The sequence below is a fragment of the Mobula birostris genome, chromosome 8, assembly GCF_030028105.1.
Source record: "Mobula birostris isolate sMobBir1 chromosome 8, sMobBir1.hap1, whole genome shotgun sequence".
Classification (NCBI taxonomy): Eukaryota; Metazoa; Chordata; class Chondrichthyes; order Myliobatiformes; family Myliobatidae; genus Mobula; species Mobula birostris.
This window is the reverse complement of record NC_092377.1, coordinates 33,307,591-33,334,835: the sequence shown is the minus strand read 5'-3', so window position 1 is coordinate 33,334,835 and position 27,245 is coordinate 33,307,591. Positions and strand designations below refer to the sequence as shown.

Genomic DNA, 27,245 nt, shown 5'->3' with positions numbered 1-27,245 from the left:
TTGCATATACATCTCATTTAAAACAGATTAGTCTCAATGTTTGGAATTAAATGCAATTGTTATTATATGCCATAAAAATTGTACACATTACTCCTGATAACTATAAATTGTCTTTTACTTTATAATTTTCAATTATCTAATCATTTGAAATAAGCAACATAGATGACCAAGCAAACAGGAGGCATGGAGTGTAGCGGCTAGGACAACCCTTTACAGTACCAGTGACCCGGGTTCAATTAGATCATCCCTTAGCTTCCTTCTCTATAGGAATAATAGCCCCACCCTATCCAGTCACTCCATATAGATCAAGTCCCTGAGTTCCAGGTTGACCATACTTTCATCCATAGATGCTGCCTGGCCTGCTGAGTTCCTCCAGCACTTTATGTGTATTGCTTGGATTTCCAGCATCTGCAGATTTTCTCGTTTGTCCTGAGTTCCAGCAAATCTTTGTGAATCTTTTCTGCACCCTCCCTATTTATTCACATCCTTCCTATTGTATGGTGACCAGAACTGTAACAACATTCTGGGTTCAGCCTCATCATGTCTTGTAGAGCTGTACTATAATGTCCCAGCATTTGGACTTGGTGCTTCATTCAATTAATATAGGCATGCCATATGCCTCCTTCACCAGCTTGTCTACATGTGTCTGCTTTCAGAAAAACTACGTACTCATATACCTAGTTCTCTCTGTTCTACAACACTCCCCCCGACATTCACTGTATGTATCCTACCTGTTTATACTTCACAAAATACACCATTTTACATTTGTTGGAATTAAATTCCATCTTCCATTCCATTCCTCCACGATCAGGGAAGGAGTACAGGAGCCTGCAGGCCTCCATTATCAGGGAAGTGGTACAGGAACCTGAAGACATGCACACTCAACATTTCAGGAATAGGTCCTTCCCCTCCACCATCAGATTTCCGAATGGTCCACGAACCCATGGACTCTATGTCACTATTCAGAAGGTGTCACGACTGAGTGTGGTGTGTTGGCATTCATCAACTGTTGGATTGAGTTCAAGACCCGTGAGGTAATGTTACAGCTATACAAGACCTTGGTCAGACCCCACTTGGAGTACTGTGTTCAGTTCTGGTCACTTCTTTACAGGAAGTATGTGGATACTATAGAGAAGAGCAGAGGAAATTTAAAAGGATGTTGCCTGGATTGGAGGGTGTGCCTTATGAAAACAGGTTGAGTGAACTTGGCCTTTTCTCCTTGGAGCGATGGAGGATGAGAGGTGACTCGATAGAGGTGTACACGATGATGAGAGGCATTGATCGTGTGGATAGCCAGAAGCTTTTTCCCAGGGCTGAAATGACTAACACGAGGGGGCACAGTTTTAAGGTGCTTGGAAGTACGTACAAGGGGGATGTCAGAGGTAAGTTTTTCACACAGAGGGTGGGGGTGCGTGGAATGTACTGCCAGCGACAGTGGTGGAGGCAGATGTAATAGGGTCTTTTAAGAGACTCCTGGATAGGCAGCATACATGAGGTTTCAGAAGCAAGGATCAGATGGCTCTATTGAGGAATATAGGGTAGCAAGAAAGGAGCTTAAGAAGGGGCTGAGAAGAGCAAGAAGGGGGCATGAGAAGGCCTTGGTGAGTTGGGTAAAGGAAAACCCCAAGGCATTCTTCAATTATGTGAAGAAAAAAAGGATGACAGGAGTGAAGGTAGGACCGATTAGAGATAAAGGTGGGAAGATGTGCCTGGAGGCTGTGGAAGTGAGCGAGGTCCTCAATGAATACTTCTCTTTGGTATTCAATGAGAGGGAACTTGATGACGGTGAGGACAATATGAGTGAGGTTGATGTTCTGGAGCATGTTGATATTAAGGGAGAGGAGGTGTTGGATTTGTTAAAATACATTAGGACGGATAAGTCCCCGGGGCCTGACGGAATATTCCCCAGGCTGCTCCACGAGGCAAGGGAAGAGATTGCTGAGCCTCTGGCTAGGATCTTTATGTCCTCGTTGTCCACGGGAATGGTACTGGAGGATTGGAGGGAGGCAAATGTTGTCCCCTCGTTCAAAAAAGGTAGTAGGGATAGTCCGGGTGATTATAGACCAGTGAGCCTTACGTCTGTGGTGGGAAAGCTGTTGGAAAAGATTCTTAGAGCTATGGGCATTTAGAGAATCATGGTCTGATCAGGGACAGTCAGCATGGTTTTGTGAAGGGCAGATCGCGTCTAACAAGCCTGATAGAGTTCTTTGAGGAGGTGACCAGGCATATAGATGAGGGTAGCGCAGTGGATGTGAGCTATATGGATTTTAGTAAGGCATTTGACAAGGTTCCACATGGTAGGCTTATTTAGAAAGTCAGAAGGCATGGGATCCAGGGAAGTTTGGCCAGGTGGATTCAGAATTGGTCTGCCTGCAGAAGGCAGAGGGTCGTAGTGGAGGGAGTACATTCAGATTGGAGGATTGTGACTAGTGGTGTCCCACAAGGATCTGTTCTGGGACCTCTACTTTTCGTGATTTTTATTAACGACCTGGATATGGGGGTACAGGGGTGGGTTGGCAAGTTTGCAGATGACACAAAGGTTGGTGGTGTTGTACATAGTGTAGAGGATTGTCGAAGATTGCAGAGAGACATTCATAGGATGCAGAAGTGGGCTGAGAAGTGGCAGATGGAGTTCAACCCAGAGAAGTGTGAGGTGGTACACTTTGGAAGGATAAACTCCAAGGCAGAGTACATAGTAAATGGCAGGATACTTGGTAGTGTGGAGGAGCAGAGGGATCTGGGGGTACATGTCCACAGATGCCTGAAAGTTGCCTCAGAGGTGGATAGGGCAGTTAAGAAAGCTTAAGGAGTGTTAGCTTTCATAAGTCGAGGGATAGAGTTTAAGAGTCGCAGGGTAATGATGCAGCTCTATAAAACTCTGGTTAGGCCACACTTGGAGTACTGTGTCCAGTTCTGGTCGCCTCACTATAGGAAGGATGTGGAAGCATTGGAAAGGGTACAGAGGAGGTTTACCAGGATGCTGTCTGGTTTAGAAAGTATAGATTATGATCAGAGATTACAGGAGCTAGGGCTTTACTCTTTGGAGAGGAGGAGGATGAGAGGAGACATGATACAGGTATACAAGATATTAAGAGGAATAGATAGAGTGGACAGCCAGTGCCTCTTCCCCAGGGCACCACTGCTCAATACAAGAGGGCATGGCTTTAAGGTAAGGGGTGGAAATTTCAAGGGGGATATTAGAGGAAGGTTTTTGACTCAGAGAGTGGTTGGTGCATGGAATGCACTGCCTGAGTCAGTGGTGGAGGCAGATACACTAGTGAAATTTAAGAGACTACTAGACAGGTATATGGAGGAATTTAAGGTGGGGGGGTGTTATATGGGAGGCAGGGTTTGAGGGTCGGCACAACATTGTGGGCCAAAGGGCTTGTACTGTGCCGTACTATTCTATGTTCTTTTCTTTATGGAGCTTAGAAAAATAGAGGGCTATGCGGTAGGGAAATTCTAGGTGGTTTCTAGAGTAGGTTACATTGTGGGCCAAAGGGCCTGTAATGTGCTGCAGATTTCTATGTTCTATTCCACATTTGCACTATTATATATTTTATTTCTCATTTGAATTTATAATAATTTATTAAATCTTTCACTGTACTGCTGCCACAAGCAACAATATTTCATGAAAAGTGCCAATGATAATAAACCTGATTCTGATTCATTGCTCACCTATTCATTTGATCTAGACCTTTTTGTAATCCCGGGCAACCTTCTTCACTGTTCATCACACTAACAAATTGATGTCATCATCATATTTTTAATCATGTCACCAACATTCTCATCTAAATCATTAATATAGATGGGAAACAACAGAGGAACGAGGAAATGGCAGACAAACAGAATGAGAATGACAAAAAACTGGCTGGCTAGTGGAAGGCAAAGAGTGGGAATAGAGGGGGCCTTTTCTGGCCGGCTGCTGTTGACTAGTGGTGTTCTGTTGGGTCAACTACTTCTTATGTCAAACGCTAAGGATTTGGATGAAAGAATTGATGGCTTTGTGGTCAAGTTTGTAAATGATACAAAGAAAGGTGGAGGGGTAGGTAATGTTGAAAAGCATGAGTTCTTGAGTTGTAGTGCGGAGTCTGCAGTACAGCTTGACCAGGTTAGCAGAATGAGCAAAGATGTGGCAGACAGCATACAGCATGGGGAAGTATATGGTCAAACACCTTGGTGGAAAGAATAAAGATCGTAAGACCATAAGAAATAGCAGAATTATGCCATTTGGCTCATCGAGTCTGCTCTGCCATTCCATTATGGCTAATTTATTATCCCTCTCAACAATAAACTCCTCCTTGTAATCTTTGGCACCCTTACTAATCAAGAACCTATCAAACTCCACTTTAAATATCCCAATGACTTGGCCTCCACGGCATTTGTAGCAATGTATTCCACAGATTCACCGCCCTTTGGCTAAAGAAAGGGATGTCCTTGTATTCTGAGTCTGTACCCTCTGGTCATAGACTACCCCACTATGGGAAATATCTTCTCCATGTCCATTCTTTCTAGGCCTTTCAATATTTGGTAGGTTTTAATGAGATCATCCCTTATTCTTCCAAGTGTAGACTTTTTTCTAGCTGGAAAATAATTCAGAAATTGGAGGTGGCTATGGGCATGAGAGTCATGGGTGCAGTATTCCCTAAAGGTTAACTTGTAGGTTGAATTGAGAGTAAGGAAGGTAAATGAGACATTAACATTTATTTCAAGAGAAATAGAATACAAAAGCAAGAATGTATGCTGAAGCTTTATATGATGTTGGGCAGACCACATCTGGAGTATTGTGAGCAATTTCACATCACTCATATCTATGGAAAGATGTGCTGGTATTGGAGAGGGGCCAGAAGAGGTTTACAGAAGTTATCTAGGAGACGAAAGGGTTAATCTATGAGGGGTATTTGATGACTCTGGGTCTGTACTCGCTAGAGTTTAGAAGGATGAAGGGGGATCTCATTGAAATCTGCTGAATATTGAAAGGCCTGGAAGAGCAGATGTGGAGAGGATGTTTCCAGTCGTGGGGGAGTCTGGAGCGTGAGGGTACAGCCTCAGATCCAAAGGACGTCCACTTAGATAAGAGATGAGGAGGAATTTCCTTAGCCAGCGGGCGGTGAATCTGTGGGATTCATTTCCATAGATAGCTGTCGAGGAGAAGACTTATTTTAAGTAGCAGTTGAAAAGTTCCTGATTAGTAAGGTCTTCAAGGATTGATGGGGAAGGAGACAGGAGAATGGAGTGAAGAGGGAATAATAAATGAGCTATCATGGAATAGCAGAGCAGACTCAATGGGACAAATGGCCTAATTCTGCTCCTATATCCCAAGGGCTTATTGGGCAACACTGATCCCTGTGGCCTACCACCTTCTGATTCCTTCCACCGTACAAATTCTGTATTCAGCTGGCTGGCTCAGCCTAGATCCCAAGTGATCTCACTTTACAGACCAGTCAGCCATTTGGTTCTTACCAAAAGCCTTGCTAAAGTTCATGCAGTTGTCTACTGCCCTTTCCCCTTTGTCATATCTTCAAAAACATAATCAAATTTGTGAAACATAATTTCACATCTCAAGGCAGACTATCCCTAATCAGACTTTGCCTCTCCAAATGTAGATAAATTCTGTCTCTCAGAATATCCTCCAGTATTTTCCCCACTATTGATGCTGTTCGAGTCACCGGCTTCTTGATCCCTGGCTCGTCTTTGCAGCTCTTAAATAAATGCATCCTCCCTCGTGGCTCAGGAGGACAGAAAAATCTCTGCCAGAATCCCAGCAATTTCTCCCCTTATTTTCCGCAATAGGGATGTATTTACCCTTTATTTACCCTTATGCGCCTCAAGAACACCAACACCTTCCCTTTCATAAAACCGATAGGTTTCAGAACATCGCTGTTCCCTTCCCGAACTAACCAGCTTCCATATCCTGCTTCATGGGAAATACAGGCACGAAGTACCCATTCAAGACCTCATCACCTCCTGTGCCTCCACACATGGGGGATCACACTGATCCTCACGGAGACCTATTCTCTTTTTAGTTTTTTTTTTCTTCTTAATATTCTTATAGAGTCTCCTACAATTCTCCTTTACATTATCTACCAATTTTTTTTTTGTGTGCCATACTCTGCAACCACTTTTTTTTCAAGTGGTTGTCTTGGAGGAAAGATTCTGTGAGTGGCCCCCACGTCCTTCTCACAGTGCAGTTTTTTTTACGAGGCCGAGATGCGAGCTCGACACTCAACCCGGCATGGACGGAAAGCGTGCCCGGGAGCCGCCCGACTGGATTCGAACTCGGGAACCTTCGATCCGGAGCCCAGCGTTGATGTCAGTGCACCACCAGCCGATGTCACTGCTACCAAATATGCTGTATCTCAGATCCCCTTTTTGCCCTCCTGATTTCCTTCTGAAAAGCACGTGCAAACTCAAACTCCTTAAAGAATTTGCTTCATCCCAGATACTTATACCTGACATATGCTGCCTTCTTTTTCCTGACTAGAACCCAAAATCCTTAAACAGCTAGTGTTCCCTAATCTTGCCAGCCTTGCTCTTGAGGAACACATTGGCACTGAATTCTCCCTATCTTACCTTAAAAGAATTTTGAAAAATCACAAGCTCAAAGTAAGCAAATAATTTAGTACTTAGTTTAACACTAATGGAAGAAAAATCATAATTGGTTTTGATAACTTGAAATAGACTTCGATTAAAAAATAATCTCATGAATCCTTGGAGCAATTTCATTCATTTAGCTTCAAACTGTGTATCATATCTGTCAGCTAAATAGAGAAGTTTTCTAGTTTATGCAAGAGTCAAGCAGATAAGATGTCTCAATTGAAGTTGGACCTAATAAGTATTAAAGTATTACATTGACATTAATCATGCCATTCCACTACATTCTCAATCATTGTGTAGGGGAACTAATTATTCCAAAGCTCACCATCAGCGAAAACTGAAACATACTTACATTGGGTTTGAGTAATCTCTTTATTGCATCAACAAGGCTGACTCTGTACTGGTCCAAAAACAAGCTGATATTGAGGGGAGAGAAACAAGAGGAGGATTTTCAAGGCATCTTGCATAAGTCTAAGATATTAACAGAAAATACTGATTTCAATTATCCACCAAAGTAATCTGTTAGAGAAGGGTTTATGCAAAATCTAAATATTTTTCTCACTTCCTTTACATAGTCTTTATTCAGCTGCAGGCCAGTGTTTGATAGATGGCTAGGATTTATAAATATACATTTTCAAACTGAATTGATTTATGTCATACCTTATTTCTTACCCGTCCAGTTTATTTCAAAATAAGCTATGGTAGAAAAAAATACCAAGCAGGCTGCTTTTGTTCTGGCACAAAGAAAATATTTAAAATGTTAAATCTTTTGGCCAGACCCCGCTTCATCTATTTAATCTGTGGAAAGTCTATATGTGAGCTATGCATAAGCTTCCAAGGAGTCTGCAGGTTCTTCTTCTCTGGTTCTCCTGACCGCCTTCATTTTTAATCTGATCTAATCCTATGGCATTATCTTTATCCTTGCAATGAAACCTGAAGTATCCACTCTAATATTAGGTGAAGATGACATTTGCTAAATTACTTACTGAAATCATATGGTGTCGCTCAGCTCTTTGTCTGATTCAGAGTATACAACCCTGGTTTATATCATCACTGCTAAAGTACTAATGCAGTCTATCTAATTTATTTGCATTAAAACCAAAAGGGATAGAGTTTGTGCATGCATTATTTATTGGATTTCCTCTTTCTAATAACTTTTTTTTTGTTTCATTTTTTGTTGAGGATCCTGGCCGCTGTCAGAGAGGACTTCATGTATCCAAGCTGTCAGCTGTCAGTTATTGCCATGTGAACTTGGACATGAGTTAGTTGTTTAACATAGAAGGAGTTTTGGTACACGCACAACGTTGCTTGAATTGTTATATCTATACTTGAGGACTTTGTGGCAAGAATTATCGCTGCCAGCAATGGATGTGGATAGGCTAACTGTGCAGTGCTGGTGAGCACCCATATTGAAATTAGCTGACTGTGCTGATCTAGGATCAAAATGTACATTGACTTCAACTAGAATAATTAAAGGAAACAAAAGAAGAACAAAAATAAATGCACCTGTACGAGAATTTCATATGGGATAGCGTGTCCACGAACAATTCATAATCAAACAATCGAAAATAATTTCACAAGTACCTAGTACAATAAATTTGTAGATGGTATCAAAGAAATATCTCTGCCTGATAAAGTTATAGAAAAAAAGCAGAATTTTGAAGCTATTTATTTGTATCTAGAATTAATACTGCACTGCTGGTCAAATATTTGTTTTCGAAGAGAGAAAGGAGCAACTGATTCCTTTTTAATCTTCAGAAAGAGCTGTTTATGTTGATACATTTGCTTTCTCCGACTGCTTCTCACTGAGTCATAATTATTAGCAATTTGCCTAAGTTGTCCATTTACTGGTACATCAAGCATGAAAAAGAGGCAATTTCAGAAAATGGAATGCCTCTTAAAATCAATCTTTGGAAATAATGTGGTAGAAGTTACTGTCTGATAGACCACTACTTGATAGCTGTCACATGAAGCTGCATATTAATTTGTCACCGTTATGTTATTCCACACTTTATCCATTTGCTTTAGGATTTTTGGTAAGTAATCTTTCTTTTCCAAAAAAAATACAAAGCATGAAAAATTATCCCTAGAATATGTTGCATGTCACAAAATAATATTTATAATATTTTATTTATATAAAATGTAGATACTCACCAATCAGCACAGATAATGACATCAAAATGTCCTTCGAGAAGAGACACATCCACCTCATTATCCCATCGCATTATGCTATGGTGGAAGTAGCAAAACATAATCAGGTTACATCACTTTATTCATGTAGCCTGCATGCGTCTATTAGCAATGTGTATTTCTTTATCAATTGTCTCTGTGACTCCTGCTGATGCACAGATCCACAAGGCCTGACTATCTGGTTCCTGGTGTATGAGGCTGTTTTTTTTTTCCTTGTCTAAATCAAATGCATCCTTTACTTTTTAAAACTTAATTAAAGCTAAGATTAATTCTAGCCTCACCCAGATTGCACATTGAAGGAGTCACAAGACAATTACCAAACACTGGGAGTCATGTTTAACTTTTTTATCCTGAACACCAGTTCTGAGGCTCACTGGATTACTGCGAATGTAATTCTGCTTGAAAGTACGTAGCACAATCCAGACAGCAAATAGCAATCTGGGACTGTTTTAACGATACACCCAACATCCCATTTATGTATCAAGACACTGGGGAATGCAGTTAAGTGTTAGCAGAGAACTGATACTTCATCCAATCCACAAGAAACTTTGAAAGAATAAGTAAAAGTGCGACACATTTGTTTTTAAGTGATCTGAAATTGTCTTGGTCCCAAATCTGTTCTGACACTAACTTCACCAGGGAAGTCATAAAAGCTCCATTTATTTGTTTATGAGTAATCCCTACTACACTGCAGACTAAGTTCCACCAAGTAGGAAAAGCTCAAAGGAATTTCTGACTACAGTCCTTATAGAAACAGAAAACTTAAGCAGAATGTGAGAGTTCTTAATGGGTACTGAATTAAGTCTGGGGTCCCTGCTCCAATTGTTCACCAAGATTTACTCCTACTTAATGAAGATTTCACTTAAATGTCAATATCTTGTGAGTAATTTTTGGTAAGGTGGATGATAAGCTGCTTACATAAACAAAATGAGAAGCTAGAGTGGGCCATTCAATTCCTTGAACCTGCTCCATTATTCCATAGGATTTTGACTAATCATTTACCACCTGCACTCATACCATTTCCTCAGTTCCTGAACATTTAAAAATCTATTGATCCAATAAGGTCATAGTCGTTGTGAGCCGACGGGTCTATTCCTGTGCGGTACTTTTCTATGTTCTACAGAATGATACCGTACAGCATAGAAACAGGTCCTTCAGCCTACCACACCTACGTCAATCACCATGTCTATCTATCCTAATCCCACTAGCCTACAATAATCCCATATGCCTCTACGTCTTGCTCATTCGAATGCCTGTCCAGATGCCTCTTAAAACGTTGTTAGTGTTTCTGCCTCCACCACCTCTTCTAACAGTTCATTCCAGACACCAACTAACTCTTTGTGTGAAAGATGTATCCCTTAGATTTCCCTTTAAACCTCTCACCTTAAGCATATAACCTTTGGTTTCAGTCACCCCTCCTGTGGGAACAAGAACTCTGGCCACCTACCCTAGCTACGATCACATTATTGTATAAACCTCTCAGTCACCTTTGCCCCTTGGAAAACAGACCAGCCTATCCAATCTTTCCTGAAAATTCAAGCCCTCCAATTCAGGAACATCTTTGTGGATCTTTTCTGCAACCCATTGCTTAATCACATCCTGTATTGGAGGCAGGTAGTCTCACAACGGGCATTTGAAACAACGAGGCATAGTAGCCTATGGAGTAAATGGTGGTAGTGGGATTAGATGAGTTCTCGAAGATCAGGAAGCTGAGGAACCTGTTTCTGTGCTGTGTGGCTCTGCACTTCTATGATCACTGTCTTGAATGAACTCAACTATTGAGCCTCAACAAACCTCTAGTGTGGTGAATTCCAAAGATTCACTACAGTCCTTTGAGAGTTATTCCATGTTTAAATAAAGGGTCTTCACAGAGTACAGTCATTGTCCTCAAGTGGCAAACCCACCAAATAAAGCTCTCTCATTAGCCCTCCTTTTCAACAAGGTCAAAATGAATGATACTCATGCTTGATATTTAACACTTATCCTACTCCAACACTAACCATTCCATACCATTATCTAATCAACTCAATGAACTTCCAATTCCAGGCAATTTGATCAAAAATCTTATGCTTACACTCCACTTTATATTGTCATGTTGTATGCCAACATTTCTTATCTCATCCTACATGCCCACATATTATTCACCCCAGTCAGCTTTCTATTCATGCAATGTCTCAGCTTCACAACTCAAATCCCCCATCCTGCTCTCTAGAGAAACTCCTAATGGCATATTTGTTACATAACATGAAACTAGTTTGTATTTTTAAAATCAAAATGAGGATAGGTTAGATTACCATAAAATGACAATATTTTTTTAAATGTGCATGCCTCTAAATTTCACATTTAAATTCCAGGTAAACTGGTTTGGTCATCTTATCGCTAAGTTCAAAAACAAGCTTAAAACAAAGTAGTCATGTTTCTGTTAGTCTGAGAAAGGTCAGCATGGACACCAGAGTTCAAAATGAAAACTCTACGTTCAACTTTGGCATTCCTGCTGAGAAGAAATCACATCACTGCAAAAATAAAGTAAATGTACACTTGTGGAGTCAGGAGCTCCTGACCCAAGTGAGAGAAGCAGAATGAGATGCCCTCCAGGGGTATCAATTCACTCTGCTTAGATTCAAACACCACTGCAATGCAACTCCAGTGTGGTGTCAAAGCAGGTTTTAAAAGGTGTCAGGTACTCCTGCTGCCTACACTCTTTCAAGTACTTCAAATTTACCCACCAGGAGAGAAGCTCTATTCAAACAGAGATGCAGTTTGTGTATAAATGAAACATCAAAGTTTGTACAGTTTATAACAAAACACAACATTAGAACTGGCCGTGGAACACGTATGTTCTTTTTTTCCTCTTAAACTCAGATGGATGCACACTGATTAGAACAGAGCCTCAGGACTTGCTTCTGAAGCTGCCAGATTGAATCTCAAGTTTCTTTAAGATAGTTATTATTTCAAGTGACTCAAAGCTAAAATTCTCTGAACCGATACAACTAACTACAAGTCCAACAGAAGGAGTGACTACCCTGTGCTTCATTATTCAAAGACGCCTTTCATTTTCTAATTCAACCAAATTGCGCACAAAGTTATTTATTATTTTAGAACAAGATATATAGAAATATTGGCAACTCAGTAAAAAGTTGAGGTCTTAAAACTTTGCCTATTTAAAGAATTAAGTTTCTATTTGAATCTGATTATTTATCCTAGGCCTTAATCGCTTTTCTTCATTCCCCCCACTACCACTGCACTTATCTCCTGATTGCACTAACGTCCTAAATATAGTTCTGTAATTACTGCTCACCTTTCTTGTAATTCACCTAATTCTTACAATCTCCACTAATGAACGTAGTCAGGATCCCAACTGTTGTCACGTAAAATGGGACCTTTATTGATCTGTATGGCTGAACATCACGTTGAACAGTGCAGTTACCCCTGAGCACAGAGTTCAGAACCTAGTTTTTGTAAACTGTTATAAAATTGTGTCTCTTCTTAAAACTTAATCCCTTGTTTTTACGTCAATGATAAATAAACAATTCAGACTCTTTTGATGCTGTCATTGAAAAAAGAAGTTTATTCAAGACTCTTTTCTGTGTAGATACTCTATTGAGTAAAAAGGGTGGCAGGGTGGAGATATGTCTCTAACAAAGGAGGTACAAGGCACTTCTTCCCTTCGCTCCCCTGCAGGCCATCCTTGGGTAAGGTGTAGCCCTTGCTTAGCCCCAACCGGGGTCACGTGAAGCCATGGAGCAGGTGGTGGATAGTCGTATAAACAGATGGTGCATATCACAAGTTCTGGTTATGCAACCACTGATGCCAGGATGACAATCTCTGAAGAGTATTGATGATGGCTGGGGTCACCTGTCTTTTAAAGACACTGCCAGAAGAAGGCAATGGCAAATGCCTTCTGTAGAAAAATTTGCCAAGAATGATCATGGTCATGGAAAGCCCAAGATTACCCACATCATATGACACGGCACATTACGAACAGATAATTGAGTAAAGACATTCAATTTGCACCAAACATTAAATGGAGTGATCTGTGATGAAAATGATTCAATAGTGTAATACTTTGCCTTCCCTGCATTGTTATGTTCAATATTGCATGTAATCATTTTAAATCAAAATTTACAGAATTAATGCAGATGTTAGAAATCTGAAATAAAACAGAAAATATTTGAAACACCAAACAGGTCAGGAGGCATTGGTGAAATGAAGTGGGTGGCTGAGCCCTGAAGGACATGGCTGCCAGATATGGTCTACAATATGGGGTAAATCCACACTAGCAATTTGACCTCAGCCTCACCAATCTATCTGTGGTAGGTGTAACTGATTCAGTTTCATCCCAAGGACCTCATCATCACACAAATGGGTCTTCATTCAATTGGACCTACAGTGTACATTATCAAGGAACACCTGAGAACACTGGGTACCATAAAGCTTAGAGACTAGGCAAGCAGAGTTCTGGTGGAAACAAAATCCCATTCTTCATCCTGAAGCACAGTATTTTCCATGTATCGAGCGGCACAACCATCATGCTGAATGGTATACACTGAATATTCTGGCAGCTCAAACATAGGCATCCACAATGTGCTGTGGACCATCAACACAAAAGAAACGTACACCACCATAACCTACAATCTCATGGCATAACTTCTTTCACTCTACCATTACAATATGTCAAGGGATCAGTGCTGGTTTATTGAGAAATGGAAAAAAGCCCAGGGGAGCAGCATTGGGCACACTTAACATTCTAACCTGGAGAAGCTACAACATAGGGCTACAAATAAGCTAAAATAATCGAGAACACAATGCAATAAGCAGAGATAAGTGATACTATAGTCTCATCACATGAAGTTGTACATGGCAATAGACAATTAGACTGTAACAGGAAGGAGGAAGCCCTCCCACACCTGCCCCCACTCCGACCATCTCCATGGAATTGGTAAGGGCAGGGCTGAAGCACTTGCACAGTTGTTCAGCCAGGAGCGCATGGTAACTTCCTCCTGAGGCCCCCATCATCACAGATGCGGGTCTTCATTCGATTGGACTTACAGTATGCAATATCAATAAACACCTGAGAACACTGGACACCACAAAGTTTAGAGACCAGGCAAAGTTCCAAATGCAGACTTTAAATCAGTGGAGCAGAATTGGAACATGAGGCCCATCAAGTTGGCTCTGCTGAGCAGTCTACCGTGCAAGACCTTGTCAAAGGCCTTGCTAAAGTCCACTGTCTAGCCCTCTTCAACCCTCTGGGTTATCTCTTCAAAAAGCTCAAATTGACAAGACATAATTTCCCATGTGCATTACATTATCCCAAGGTACTTTTGCCTTTCCAAATTCAGGTAGGTCCTGTCTCTCCAAATTTCTCCAAACAGATTTCCTCTCATGTTAGACTCACTGCAATAGTTCCCAAGCCTGTCTTTGCAGCCCCTCAAAAATGAAGGTACTTTCACCCTTCAACTGTGACCTTCTCTACCATCATTCATCCACCCATTCCTAACAGCAACCTTAGTGAAAGCGTCATATACTAGACACTAGAATACTACAGCACAGTACAGGCCCTTCAGCCCTCGATGTTGTGCCGATCCATATATCCCTTAAAAAAAAAACAAAAAGTACTAAACCCACACTACCCCGTAACCCTCTATTTTTCTTTTATCCATGTGCCTGTCCAAGAGGCTCTTAAATACCCCTAATGTTTTAGCCTCCACCACCATCCCTGTCAAGTCATTCCAGGCACCCACAACCTTCTGTGTAAAAAACTTAACCCTGATGTCTCCCCTAAACTTCCCTCCCTTAACTTTGTACATATGCCTTCTGGTGTTTGCTATTCATGCCCTGGGAAACAGTTACTGGCTATCCACCCTATCTATGCCTCTCATAATCTTGTAGACCTCTATCAAGTCCCCTCACATCCTTCTACACTCCAAAGAGAAAAGTTCCAGCTCTGTTAACCTTGCCTCATAAAACTTGATTTCCAATCCAGGCAACATCCTGGTAAATCTCTTCTGCACCCTCTCCATAGCTTCCACATCCTTCCATAAATAAGGTGACCAGAACTGAACACAATACTCTAAGTGTGGTCTCACCAGAAATTTGTAGAGTTGCAAACATGATCTCTCTACTCTTGAACTCAATCCCCCTATTAATGAAGCCTAGCATCCCAGAGGCCTTCTTAACTATCCTATCAACCTGTCCAGCGACCTTGAGGGACATATGGATCTGAACCCCAAGGTCCCTCTGTTCATCCACACTCTTAAGTAACTGACCATTAACCCTGTACTCAGCCTTCTGGTTTGTCCTTTCAAAATGCAACACCTCACACTTATCCAGATTGAACTCCATCTGCCACTTTTCTGCCCAACTCTGCATCCTGTCTGTATCCTCTTTAACCTTCGACACCTACAGCTCCATCTACAACTCCTCCAATCTCCGTGTCATCTGCAAACTTACCCATCCTCCCGCCTCTTCATCCAGGTCATTTATAAAAATCACAAAGAGCAGGGGTCCCAGGCTTTTGCGGAACTCCACTAGTCACCGACCTCCAGGCAGAATACTTTCCTTCCACTACTACCCTCTGCTTTCTTCCTGCAAGCCAATTTTTTTTATCCAAACAGCCGAGGTTCCACTGATCCCATGCCTCATGACTTTCTGGATGAGCCTCTCGTGGGGGACCTTGTCAAATGCCTTGCTAAAACCCATGTAGACCACATCTACCGCCCTACCCTCATCAATTTCTTTTGTTACCTCTTCAAAAAACTCAATTAGGCACACGAGGCATGACCTTCCCTTCACAAAGCCATGTTGACTATCCTTGAGTAGACTGTACTTCTCCAAATGCTCATAGATCCTATCCTTAAGAATCCTTTCCTATAGTTTTCAGACCACTGACATAAGACTCACCGGTCTACAGTTCCCAGGATTCTCCCTATTACGTTTTTTAAACGAGGGAACTACATTTGCCATTCTCCAATCCTCTGGCACCTCCCCTGCAGCCAAAGAGGATTGAAAGATCATAGCTACTGCTCCAGCGATCTCTTCTCTCACTTCCCACAGCAACCTGGGGTATATCACATCCGGCCCTGGGGACTTATCAATCTTGATGTTTTTAAGAAGATCCAACACTTCTTCTTCCTTAACCTCCACATTGTCCAACACATAGGCCTGTTCTATTTCGACCTCACCCTGATCAAGGTCCTTTTCACTTGTGAATACTGAAGCAAAGTATTCATTTAGAACCTCCCCAACCTTCTCCGCCTCCAGGCACATGTTGCCTTCTTTATCCTTTAGCGGCCCCACCTTCATTCTTGTCATCCTTCTGTTCTTCACATACACTTAGAACACCTTGGGGTTCTCCTCAATCCTACGTGCCAAGATCTTCTCATACCCCCTTTGAGCTCTCCTAAGTCCTTTCTTATGCTCCTTCCTGGCTATCCTATATTTCTCATGAGCCCCTCCTGCTTCCCCTTTCTTATATCTAACATATGCTTCCTTCTTCCTCTTGACGGGTTGCCTCACGTGTTTCGTCAGCCACGGTTCCCTTTTCCTACCATTTTTTCCTTGTCTCAGTGAGACAAACCTGTCCTGAGCCCAGCACAAGTGGTCCCTAAACTTCCTCCACATTATCTCTGTGCTTTCACCCTTGAACATGTTTCCAATTTACTCTCGCTAGTTCCTGCCTCATCACTTCATAGTTAGCCCTTCCCCAGTTAAGTACTTTCCCATTTTGTCTGTTTTTATCCTTTTCCATAGCTATGCTGAAGCTAAGGGAGTTGTGGTCACTCTTACCAAAATGCTCCCCCACCAAGAGGTCTGCCACCTGAACAGGTTCATTACCCAGAACCAGATCCAGTATGGCCTCTCCTCTCGTCAGCTGGTCCACATACTGTGTCAGGAATCCTCCTTGAACACACCTGACAAATTCAGCCCCATCTATCCCCCTTGCAGTCAGGAGGTGCCAGTCAATATGAGGGAAGTTGAAATCACCCATAACTACAACCCTGTATTTCCTGCACCATTCTAAAATCTGCCTACTTATCTGCTCCTCGGTGTCCCGAGGGCTATTTGGGGGCCTATAGACTACTCCCAGCACAATGATTGATCTCTTCCTATATCTGACTTCCATCCACAACGACTCAGTGGACACTCCCTCTGCAGCGTCCTCCCTTTCTATAGCCGTGATACTATCCCTGACCAGTAATGCTCCTCCCCCCCCTTTTCTACCTCCCATCCTATTCCTTTTAAAACACCTAAACCCCGGTACCTGCATCAGCCAATCCTGCCCTTCCTCCAGCCAAGTTTCAGTAATGGCCACAACATCATAGTTCCACGTACTGATCGATGCTCTAAGTTCATCCCCTTTATTCCTAATACTCCTAGTGTTGAAATAGACACATTTCAACCCCTCTAACCGGCTACATTTATATTTTGTCCCCTGCCTGTCCTTCCTCACCAACTCAGAACACATAACATCATGCCCTTGTCCTTTTACCCTAACCTCTGCACTCACATTCTGATCCCCAACCCCCGCCAAACTAGGTTAAACCCTCCCCAACAGCTCTAGCAAACCTGCCCGCCAGGATATTGGTCCCTTTCCAGTTCAGGTGCAGCCTGTCCTTTTTGTACAGGTCAGACCTTCCCCAGAAGAGATCCCAATGATCCAGAAATCTGAACCCCTGCCCCCGGCACCAACTCTTCAGCCACGCGTTCATCTGCCATAACTTCCTGTTCCTACCCTCTCTGTCTCGTGGCACAGGCAGCAATCCCGAGATTACCACCCTTGAGGTCCTGCTTCTTAACTTCTTTCCTAACTCCCTATATTCCTTCTTCAGGACCTCATCCCTACTCCTATCTGTGTCATTGGTCCCCACGTGGACCACGACATCTGGCTGCTCACCCTCCTGAGAATACCGAGAACTCGATCCAAGATATCACGGACCCCGGCACCAGGGAGGCAACAGACCATCCGGGATTCTCGATCTCTCCCACAGAACCTCTTATCTGTCCCCCTATCGAATCCCCTATCACTACTGCTCTCCTCTTTTCCCTCCTTCCTTTCTGAGCTGAGGGTCCAGTCTCGGTGCCAGAGACACAACCACTACAACTTGTCCCTGGTAGGTCGTCCCCACCAACAGTATCCAAAACAGTATATTTATTGTTGATGGGAACGGCCACAGGGGTGCCCTGCTCCTTCTGTCTTTTCCCCTTCTCTCTCCTGACAGTCACCCAGTTACCTGTCTCCTGACTTTTAGGTGTGACTGTCTCCCTGAAACTCCGATCTATTACTGCCACTGCCAACTGAATGATCCGAAGTTCATCCAGCTCCAGTTCCCTAACTCAGTTTCACAGGAGCTGCAGCTGGATGCAGGTGTAGTCAGCAGACACAATTGTGCTGCCCCTGACTTCCCTCATCTTACAACTGGAGCACTGGACTGCCCTATCTACTGCCTCCATTACCAACTCCTAAGTTAATTAAATTAATTAAAGAAAATTACCCGGTCTTACCTCACTGGGAGTAAGCTCGTCCTCAACCTCTGCCCACCAAAGTCTCTCGAGCCAAAGCCTCAAAGCTCCACTCCTTCACTGGCCCACTCACTCAGTGGCCGCTCTGCTTGAGCTACCCCTCTTTTTATTTGTTTGAGCTTTTCAATTGTCGTTTGCTCAATCAACTGCTTTCTACTGAGTCTGAGCTATTCAAATGCTGATTGACTTGATTGCACAATCCAACTGCCAAAACTTCTTGAGCCAAAGCCTCAAAGCTCCACTCCTTCACTGGCCGCTCTGCACTGGACAGCAGAAGGTTGAGGTGAGAGGCGAAATGTTGAAAGGAGATTTGTAAGGCAAAGAAAATGGTAGATGCCTGGAACGTGCTACCAAGGGAGACGGTAAAAGCAGATATAACAGTAACATTTAAGCAGCATTTAGATGGCCACTCGAAAAGGCAGACAATAGAGGAACACAGTCCAGGGGCAAGCACATGAGAATCGTTTAATTTGGCATCATGGTCAACACAGACACTGTAAGCAATAGGGTCTATTCTTGTGGTACACTGTTTTACATTTTCTATGTTTATAATAAAATTAGCTCTATAGGTCACACCCAAACAACTTGTGGTGATTTGGCAGAACCATGTCTGGAATATAGTGTAAACACGAGGAATTCTGCAGATGCTGGAAATTCAAGCAACACACATCAAAGTTGCTGGTGAATGCAGCAGGCCAGGCAGCATCTCTAGGAAGAGGTACAGTAGATGTTTCAGGCCGAGACCGTTCGTCAGGATGAAGGGTCTCGGACTGAAACATCGACTGTACCTCTTCCTAGAGATGCTGCCTGGCCTGCTGCGTTCACCAGCAACTTTGATGTGTGTTTCTGGAATATAGTGTGCAGTTTTGGTTTCCTGACCTGAGAAAAGATATACTTCCTATGACGGGAACACAGACTGATTAACTGGACCATCATGTGAACAGGGACTGACTGTATTCACTGCAATTCAGAAAATGTTAGGAAAATTCTGAAATTCTGAATGGTTGGATGCTCCCCAGCTGGAAAGTTCATAACCAGAGTGCAAGCAAATACACTTAGGACTGAGAGAGAAATATCTCCACCAAGTGAGTATTGAAAGTGTGGAACTCACTGCTATAGACATTTGTAGGGACAAGCAATTGATGGCTGGACTTCTGGATACAAAAAGCATTAAGGATTATGAGGAGAGAAAAGGAATATAGTAGATTATGAGAATACTCAGTCCTCTTTTATTATCATTTAGAAATACATACATGCATTAAGAAATGATACAATGTTCCTCCAGAGTGATATCACAGAAAACAGGACAAACCAAAGACTAACACTGACAGAACCACATAATTATAACATATAGTTACAGCAGTACAAAACAATACCATAATTTGATAAAGAACAGAGCATCGGCACGGTAAAGAAGTGTCAAGTCCCGATCAACTCCCGAGTCCCCGAGAGCAGGCGGCAAAAGGGAGAAACTCCCTGCCATAAACCTCCAGGCACCAACAACTGCCGATGCCTTGGAAGCAGCCGACACCAAGTCCGTCCATCGGAAAACTTCGAGCCTCCGACCAACCCCTCTGATACAGCCTCCCGAGTGCCATCCTCTGCCGAGCGCCTTCGACCTAGCCCTGGCCACCGAAATAGGCAAAGTCGATGCTTCGGGGCCTTCTGCTCCGGAGATTCCGATTACCACACAGTAGCAGCGGCAGCAAAGCGGGCTTTTCAGAAGTTTCTCCAGATGTTCCTCCGTACTCTCACGTCTGTCTCCATCAAATCAGAATTGTGCACGGTCCCCTACTTGACAGATTACAGATATCAATCACCGGAGAGGCCGCGCGCGCTGCGTCACGCCGCCATCTTCTCCTCCTCCTGAGATAGTACTGAGATAAAGTTATTATCACATTGTACAGCAGTGCTGAAGAACTCCTTCAAAGAGCTGAGCAGCATAACTCATGAATCCACTTCACTATTCAAAATCTTTGGCGAGTGCCATATATTTTTCATACTCTTTTCAAACAGAAGATGTTTTCATTGCAATTCTATATAACATACTCAAATAGTATGTAAGGGGATGAGAGGAGAAAACTATAAGATAATAAGACATGGGGGCGGAATCAATGCCATTCAGCCCATTGAGTCTGTTTCTGACATTCCATCATGGCTAATTTATTATCCTTCTCAACACCATTTTCCTGCCTTCTCCCCATAATGTTTGACCCCCTTAGTAATCAAGAATCTATCAACCTCCGCTTTAAATATATCCAATGACCTGGCCTCCGCTGCCGTCTATGGCAATTAATTCCACTGACTCAACACATTCTGGCTAAAGAAATACCTTCTTGCCTCTGTTCTAAAGGGATGTCCTTGTATTCAGAAGCTGTGGCCTCTGGTCCCAGATCCTCCCACTAATAGAAACATCCTCTCTATGTCCTTTCTATCTAGTCCTTTCAATAGTCAATAGGTTTCAATGAGATCCCCATTTGTTCTTTGAAACTTCAGCAAGTCCAAGCCAAGAGCCATCAAATGCTACTCATACATTAATGCTTTCATCCCTGGGATCATTCTTGTGAACCTGCTCTGAACCATCCAATACCAGCACATCCTTTCTGAGATAAGGGGCTCAAAATTGTTTACAATACTCCAAATGTGGTTTGGCCTATGCTTTATAAAGCCTCAGCATTACACCTCTGCTTTTATATTCCAGCCTTCTCGAAATGAATGCTAACATTCCAGTTGCTTCCCTTACAACCAACTCCTCTCTTCTGTGCTTGGGTCAAGCCACCTTTATGGTTCCTGACAAGTTAACTTTTAAGGAATCCTACACTAAGACTTCCCAAGTCAACTTCCATCTCCAATTTACTGAATCTGCTCCCCATTTAGAGAGCAGTCTAATCTCAGCCAGAGAAATGGAGGATGCAGAACCAGGAAAATGGATCTGCAACATTATTAGAGGCCTCGCTTTTGTCCAGCAAGGGTTGTTGTGGCTGTCAAAGGAACTGAAGATACAAGGAGGGAGCCTCAGTACTAAAATTTGCAAAAGGCGAACATAAGAGCTGGGAGAGAATGAAGTGCACTCTTGCAAAATGTACATAGACCTAGTGCAGGAGTGGGAAAGATTTGACTGGTAGAGGAACAGGATTTTCAGAAGGAGAATGATAATGAGAGTTTTAAAAGGGAGAGGAAGGACACTGGATTAAAGACAGTCTTTATCAACCATTAACATCGAGATCAAAGAAAAGATCTAGGTGGTAAGGAAATGAGTGCTAAGGACAGCCACTGCATGCATTCATGCAGAGGATTTGTAATGATCTGGAATGGTGAGTGAATAGAAACGTGGTGCTTATAGAGGAGAGTGAATGTACTGTTGAGACACTGCTCACATCTAAACTGGACAGATGTTGCGGGGAGGGTGCCACAATGCCACAATGGAGGGTGACCTCGGACCAGTGGACACAGTCTCAGAATAGAAGAACATTCCTTTAAAACAGAGAAACTCTTTAGCCAGAGGGCGGTGAATCTGTGGAATTCATTGCCACAGATGGCTGTGGAGGCCAAGTCATTGGGTATACTTATAGCAGAGGTTGATAGGTTCTTGATTAGTAAGGGCGTCAAAGGTTATGGAGAGAAGACAGAAGAATGGGGTTTAGAGGGAAAATAAATTGGCCATGATTGAATAGTGGAGCAGACTCGATGGGCTGAGTAGCTTAATTCTGCTCCTCTGTCTTATGGTCTTAAGATTGACCATCTGTTCGAAGAAAGGAAGAAATCTATGTCCTCTTCACGTTTTTGGTACGTAAGCATCACGAGCAAAAACAACAAAAAATATTTGCTCCATCTCCTGCACTTTTAGTCAGTAGTGCAAGTTCAAGATCAAGTTCAGTTTACTGTCATTCAACCATACACATGTATACCACCAAATGAATAAATGTTTCCCCAGACCAAGGTATACAAAACAGTACATATAACTCACCTACATAACACATGAAGTAATGTTACCACTAGTAAATTAACAAATAATAAGGTGCATTTACAACACAAATTAAACAGTATAACACTACTAGCACTTCATGCATGATGAAATCCAGGTGGTGGCAGGAGCTCAGTAGTCTTACGACCTGGGGGAAGATGCTGTTTCTCATCCTAACAGTTCTTGTCCTGATGCCATGGAACCTCCTGACTGATGGTAGGAGGTCAAAAAGATTGTCGGATAGATGGGAAAGATCATTGACCATGCTAAGGGCCCTGATAAATATCTCTGATGGGTGGAAGAGAGACCCCGATGATCCTCTCAGCAGTCTTCAGAATCCTTCAGAGGGACCCACGGTCAAATGCCTTGCAATTCCCATACCAGACAGTGATGCAGCTGGTCAGGACACTCAATGGTGTATTCCATTGTTTTTTTGGCCTGGGTGTTTCAATAATTGTATTTTGTAAATAAGCAGCTGCTTCTATTTTAAAAACTTGATTTTTGTCCTGCACACTGTATTTCCACAGCCACTGCATGAAGATATTCTTCCTGTTCCTACCAAAAAACGACTTTAAAGATTAAGTAACCTTGTTCTAGATTCCCTCATTATAGAGGAAAGGATGTCTATACCACTAAATCCCTTTACCACAATCGGATTAGCTCTTAAAATCATCACAACTGAAGAACGTAGCCTGAGTGTATGTCTTTCTCATAACAGCTAAGTACTTTCATCACAGATTATCGTTCTGGTACATCATTATTTATTTATTTATTTTGTTACGTTTATCCAGTTATGTTATATGGCTCAGAATGTTGGACAATATCTAGTAACATGAGGAAACAAATTGTAGCAGCAGAAATGTGGTTTTTGAGGAGGATGCAAAGAATATATGGACGAAACGAATATCTAACGAGGATGTCATGAACAGAGCAAGCACACAAAAGAGAAGTAATGTATGAGATCATGAAAACGCAACGTAACTTCATTGGACATGTGATTAGGAAGGAGGAGTTAGAATGCATGGTAATTATGGTAAAGATTGAAGGGAAGAAAGCAAGAGGAAGGCAAAGACAAATGATGATGGAGACAGCAGCCAGAGAACTGGAAATGAATACCAATGAATTGATCCACTTGACCCAAAACAGGAGTGTGTGCGCCATGGTAGTCAAAGCTCAAACTGGGCATGGCACCTGATGATGATAATGACATCATTATTTGCACCCCACATGGCCTGTACACATTTTATAAAATAGAGGTCTTAAAACTGAATATGGTATTCCGAGTAAAATCTGACTATTCACCGTAAAGTTTCCAATAGCCTTTCTGCACTTTGTTTTTGATGACTGCCAGCTTCTCTCTAGCCCTTTTTACTGCTTTTTGCAGTGCAAAGTTTCTTTTAAATTCCTGTATGCATCTTAATCATTTTGTTCTTTCTGATATAATCTTCTTGTTCCAAAGAGTGAAGCTGCTTCTTAAGTACATGACATGTTCTAATCCTGAAGAACTTCCTTTTTTTGAGAATGCTTATGAACTCCTCTCCAAATCAAGAGAGGCGGGAGGAGAGAGAGCAGCACGCCGTGTGTGCGCAGCCCTCCGATGAAAAATGATATCGTCTCTGTTAAATAGGGGCCGTGGACAATTCTGATTTGATGGAGACGGACATGAAAGCACAGAGGAACATCTGGAAACATTTCTGAAACGCTCGTTCGCTGTTGTCATTACTGCACGGTCGGGAACCTTTCGGAGGGAAGGCCTCAAGATCCCCGGCCTTGTCTGCTTTTGGCGCCCGAGAAGGAGGTCGAATCGTTCAGATAGAGATGGTGCTCAGCACTCGGTGTCAGAGAGCTGATCAAAGCTTGAAGTGTTCGGATGACTCAGAGTCGGACTGTGGTCGGGTATGGCAGGGAGAGTTTTTCTTCCTTCTCTCCGTCTGCGTGAGATGTGGGACATTTGAGTGACTTTGAACTTTTACTGTGCTCATGGACTTCTTCAGCAAGTTATGGTATTGTTGCACTGTTGTAACTATATGTTATAATTATGTGGTTTTGTTAGTTTTTATTTCAGTCTTGGACTGTCCTGTGTTTTGTGATATCACACCGGAGGAAATATTGTATCATTTCTAAATGACAATAAAAGAGGACTGAGTGTCTTCATAATCTAAAAAAAATCCCTGAATTTGGAGAAATTTGGAGAAAAATTATAGTTTAGCAGCTTTCTACACCATCTCTAATTATAAGTACAGGAATCTGCTGAATTTCTTTTCTCAACTATCCTGTAGAAAGCATGAACGTACAAGAGGCTACAGATGCTGGGAATTTGGAGCAAAAGCCAAATTTCTGAAAGAAATCAGTGGGTCAAACAGTATCTGTGAAAGCAGAGGGAAGTAAAGGGGTACACATTAGTAGTACCCCTAGGTAGTATAAAGAAATAAGGAGAAAGCGTGAGGTGGGAGCTGGAAGGCAATTGGTGGAACCAGGTGACAAGGAGGCTGATGGATAGATGGAGCCAGGAGGAGAGTGGGTAAGAATGGAAGTAACTGGATGGTAATTAAGTGCGGAGATCAAAGGGCTTCAGATTCTGGAATCTGATATGGAACCCCATAAGGGATGGCAGATGGTCATATAGGATCTTTGGGGCAGAAGAGCACTTAGAAAGGAGTGGGAAGCATTTGAGAGAATCTGGGTGGATCAGGAGAGAAATGAACACAGATGGTTATGGTCACCTAAAATTTAAACATTCACCTACCACCCCACCAGCCTCTGGATCCAGCACATTATCCTCCGCACCTTCAACAGGACCCCACCACTAAGCACATCTTTCCCTCTCCACCCATCTCCGCTTTCCGCAGGGATCATTCCCTCTGCGACTCCCTGGTCCACACGTCCCTCCCTACGGATCTCCCACCTGGCACTTATCCTGTAAGCGTAAGTGCTACACCTGTCCCTCACCTCCTCTCTTGTCACCATTCAGGGCCCCAAACAGTCCTTCCAGGTGAGGCAACACTTCACATTTGTGTCATCTGGTGCTCCTGGTGCGGCCTCCTCTACATCGGTGAAACCCAACACAGATTGGGGGACCACTTCGTCGAGCACCTCCACTCCGTCCGCCACAACAGACAGGATCTCCTGGTTGCCACCCACTTCAACTCTGCTTCATGTTCCCATTTGGATATGTCCATACATGGCCTCCTCTACTGCCATGATGAGGCTAAACTCAGGTTGGAGCAGTAACGCCTCATATACTGTCTGGGTAGTCTCCAGCCCCTTGGTATGAACATTGAATTCTCCAACTTCCAGTAATTCCTTCCCCCTCCCCTCTCCCCCATCCCAGTTTCACTCTGCCCCCTCCCCCAGCTGCCTATCACCTCCCTCATGCTTCCGCCTCCTACTACCTATTGTGCTTTCCCCTATTCCTTCTCCACCTTTCCTGCCTATCTCCTCCCTGCTTCCCCTCCCCCACCCCTTTATCTTTCCCCTGTCACCTACCAGCCTTCTCCTCCTACCCTCCCCCCACCTTCTTTATAGGGCCTCTGCCCCTTCCCTCCTCAGTCCTGATGAAGGGTTCCAGCCCAAAACGTTGACTGATCGTTTCCACGGATGCTGCCCGACCTGTTAAGTTCCTCTAGCATTTGTGAGTGTTGCTTTGACCCCAGCATCTGCAGAGTATTTTGTGTAAACATTCAATGGGTACATCATATTCTGCTTGAGTTGCTGACTACCCAATGGGCTGAACTTTGTATTTTACACCATCTACATTCATTTCTCTCTCAGCTTTTCTCAAATCCCTTCTTTTTTTCCATTAACTCCCAAAGCCCACCTGCCACCCAACTTACTTCTCCACTCCCACCAAGTTGTATCTGTTCATCTCCCACACACTTAAACCAGTGGGTCTCCAATCCTCTCTCCTACTGGCTGCATCTGCCCATTATTCCCCCCTGATCTCATTCAATTTATCACCTCCTTCCTTATTAGATCCCATAATTTTGGAATTCCCCACCTTTGTTGGACCCATTCAACAAGTTCCAGCCTCCGATTATCTCCATCCTTCCCTCTCTTTTCCCGGCTCCCTCTGCCCATCATCACCCTCTTCACCTGGTTCCACCTATCACCTGCCAGCTCCTACAACTCCACACACGACCCCTCTACTCCCTTCATTTGACTCTCTCTCTTCTACACTCTTAGTCCTGACCTGACGCAGGGCCATGACCCAAAACATCAAGGATCTCTGTCTCCACACGTGCTGCTTTGCTCACTAAGTGCCTCCGACAGTTTGTGTTTTGCTGAGAAAGGTATCCTTGCCGGATTAAGTCAATGCATTGATATAACATTTCTTCTCCATTTGCCTCTATATTATTCACTCAATAGACATTAATATCATCACCAAGACCAGCATTTAATGCCCTTCTTAACTGGCTTTGAGAAAAGGTCAGAAAGTCACATGCAGAAGACACTAGTGTACTGTAACGTAACACATTTCTGAACCTGAGCCGCCTCAGGATATGTCAAAGTTAGGATGCTGTTGGTTATTCGAGAGGAATTTAAAGATAATGTTGTTGTCTTTCTTGGAGATAGAAGTTCTGTATGGGAGGTGTTGGCAAAGAAACCTTAGGAGTTCCAATGCCTGTACAACGGGCCCGGGAGCAAGGCTGGATCACTCTGGGTGCCGGAAGAAGTTGGGGCCCGGGCTGAGAAGATTCAGTGCCTGTACAACTGGCCCAGGTGTGAAGTTGGATTGATCTGGGTGCCGAGCTGATTTGAAGAGCTTGAGAGCGGCTTCGGGCTGGGTAATGGAATCTTGGCCCGGTGCAAGTCGCTGGGTGGTGTGGTGTAGGCCCTGAATCCTTTGCAGTTGCCGGGTCCTAGTGCGAGATACAATTCACTGTTTAGACAATTTAAATGCCAGCCCAGATCGGAGGCCAGAGCCCATTTCACTCGCTCTCTGTGATGTTCTCTCCTCTATCTAGGGCACAGA

At 43.1% G+C, this 27,245-nt stretch overlaps 1 protein-coding gene across 3 annotated transcripts in view; it reads right to left on the bottom strand.

Annotated features, from left to right (window-relative positions):
• The window catches only part of camkmt (calmodulin-lysine N-methyltransferase), a 374,714-nt gene that overhangs the window by 25,856 nt on the left and 321,613 nt on the right, over positions 1-27,245 (bottom strand). For all 3 annotated transcript variants that reach the window (XM_072264993.1, XM_072264994.1, XM_072264991.1), the window contains 2 exons: positions 8,752-8,826; positions 6,950-7,013 (listed from right to left, as the gene is read on the bottom strand). In XM_072264993.1, coding sequence (XP_072121094.1) covers positions 6,950-7,013; positions 8,752-8,826 — 139 coding nt within the window. The remainder of the gene's footprint in view (positions 1-6,949; positions 7,014-8,751; positions 8,827-27,245) is intronic.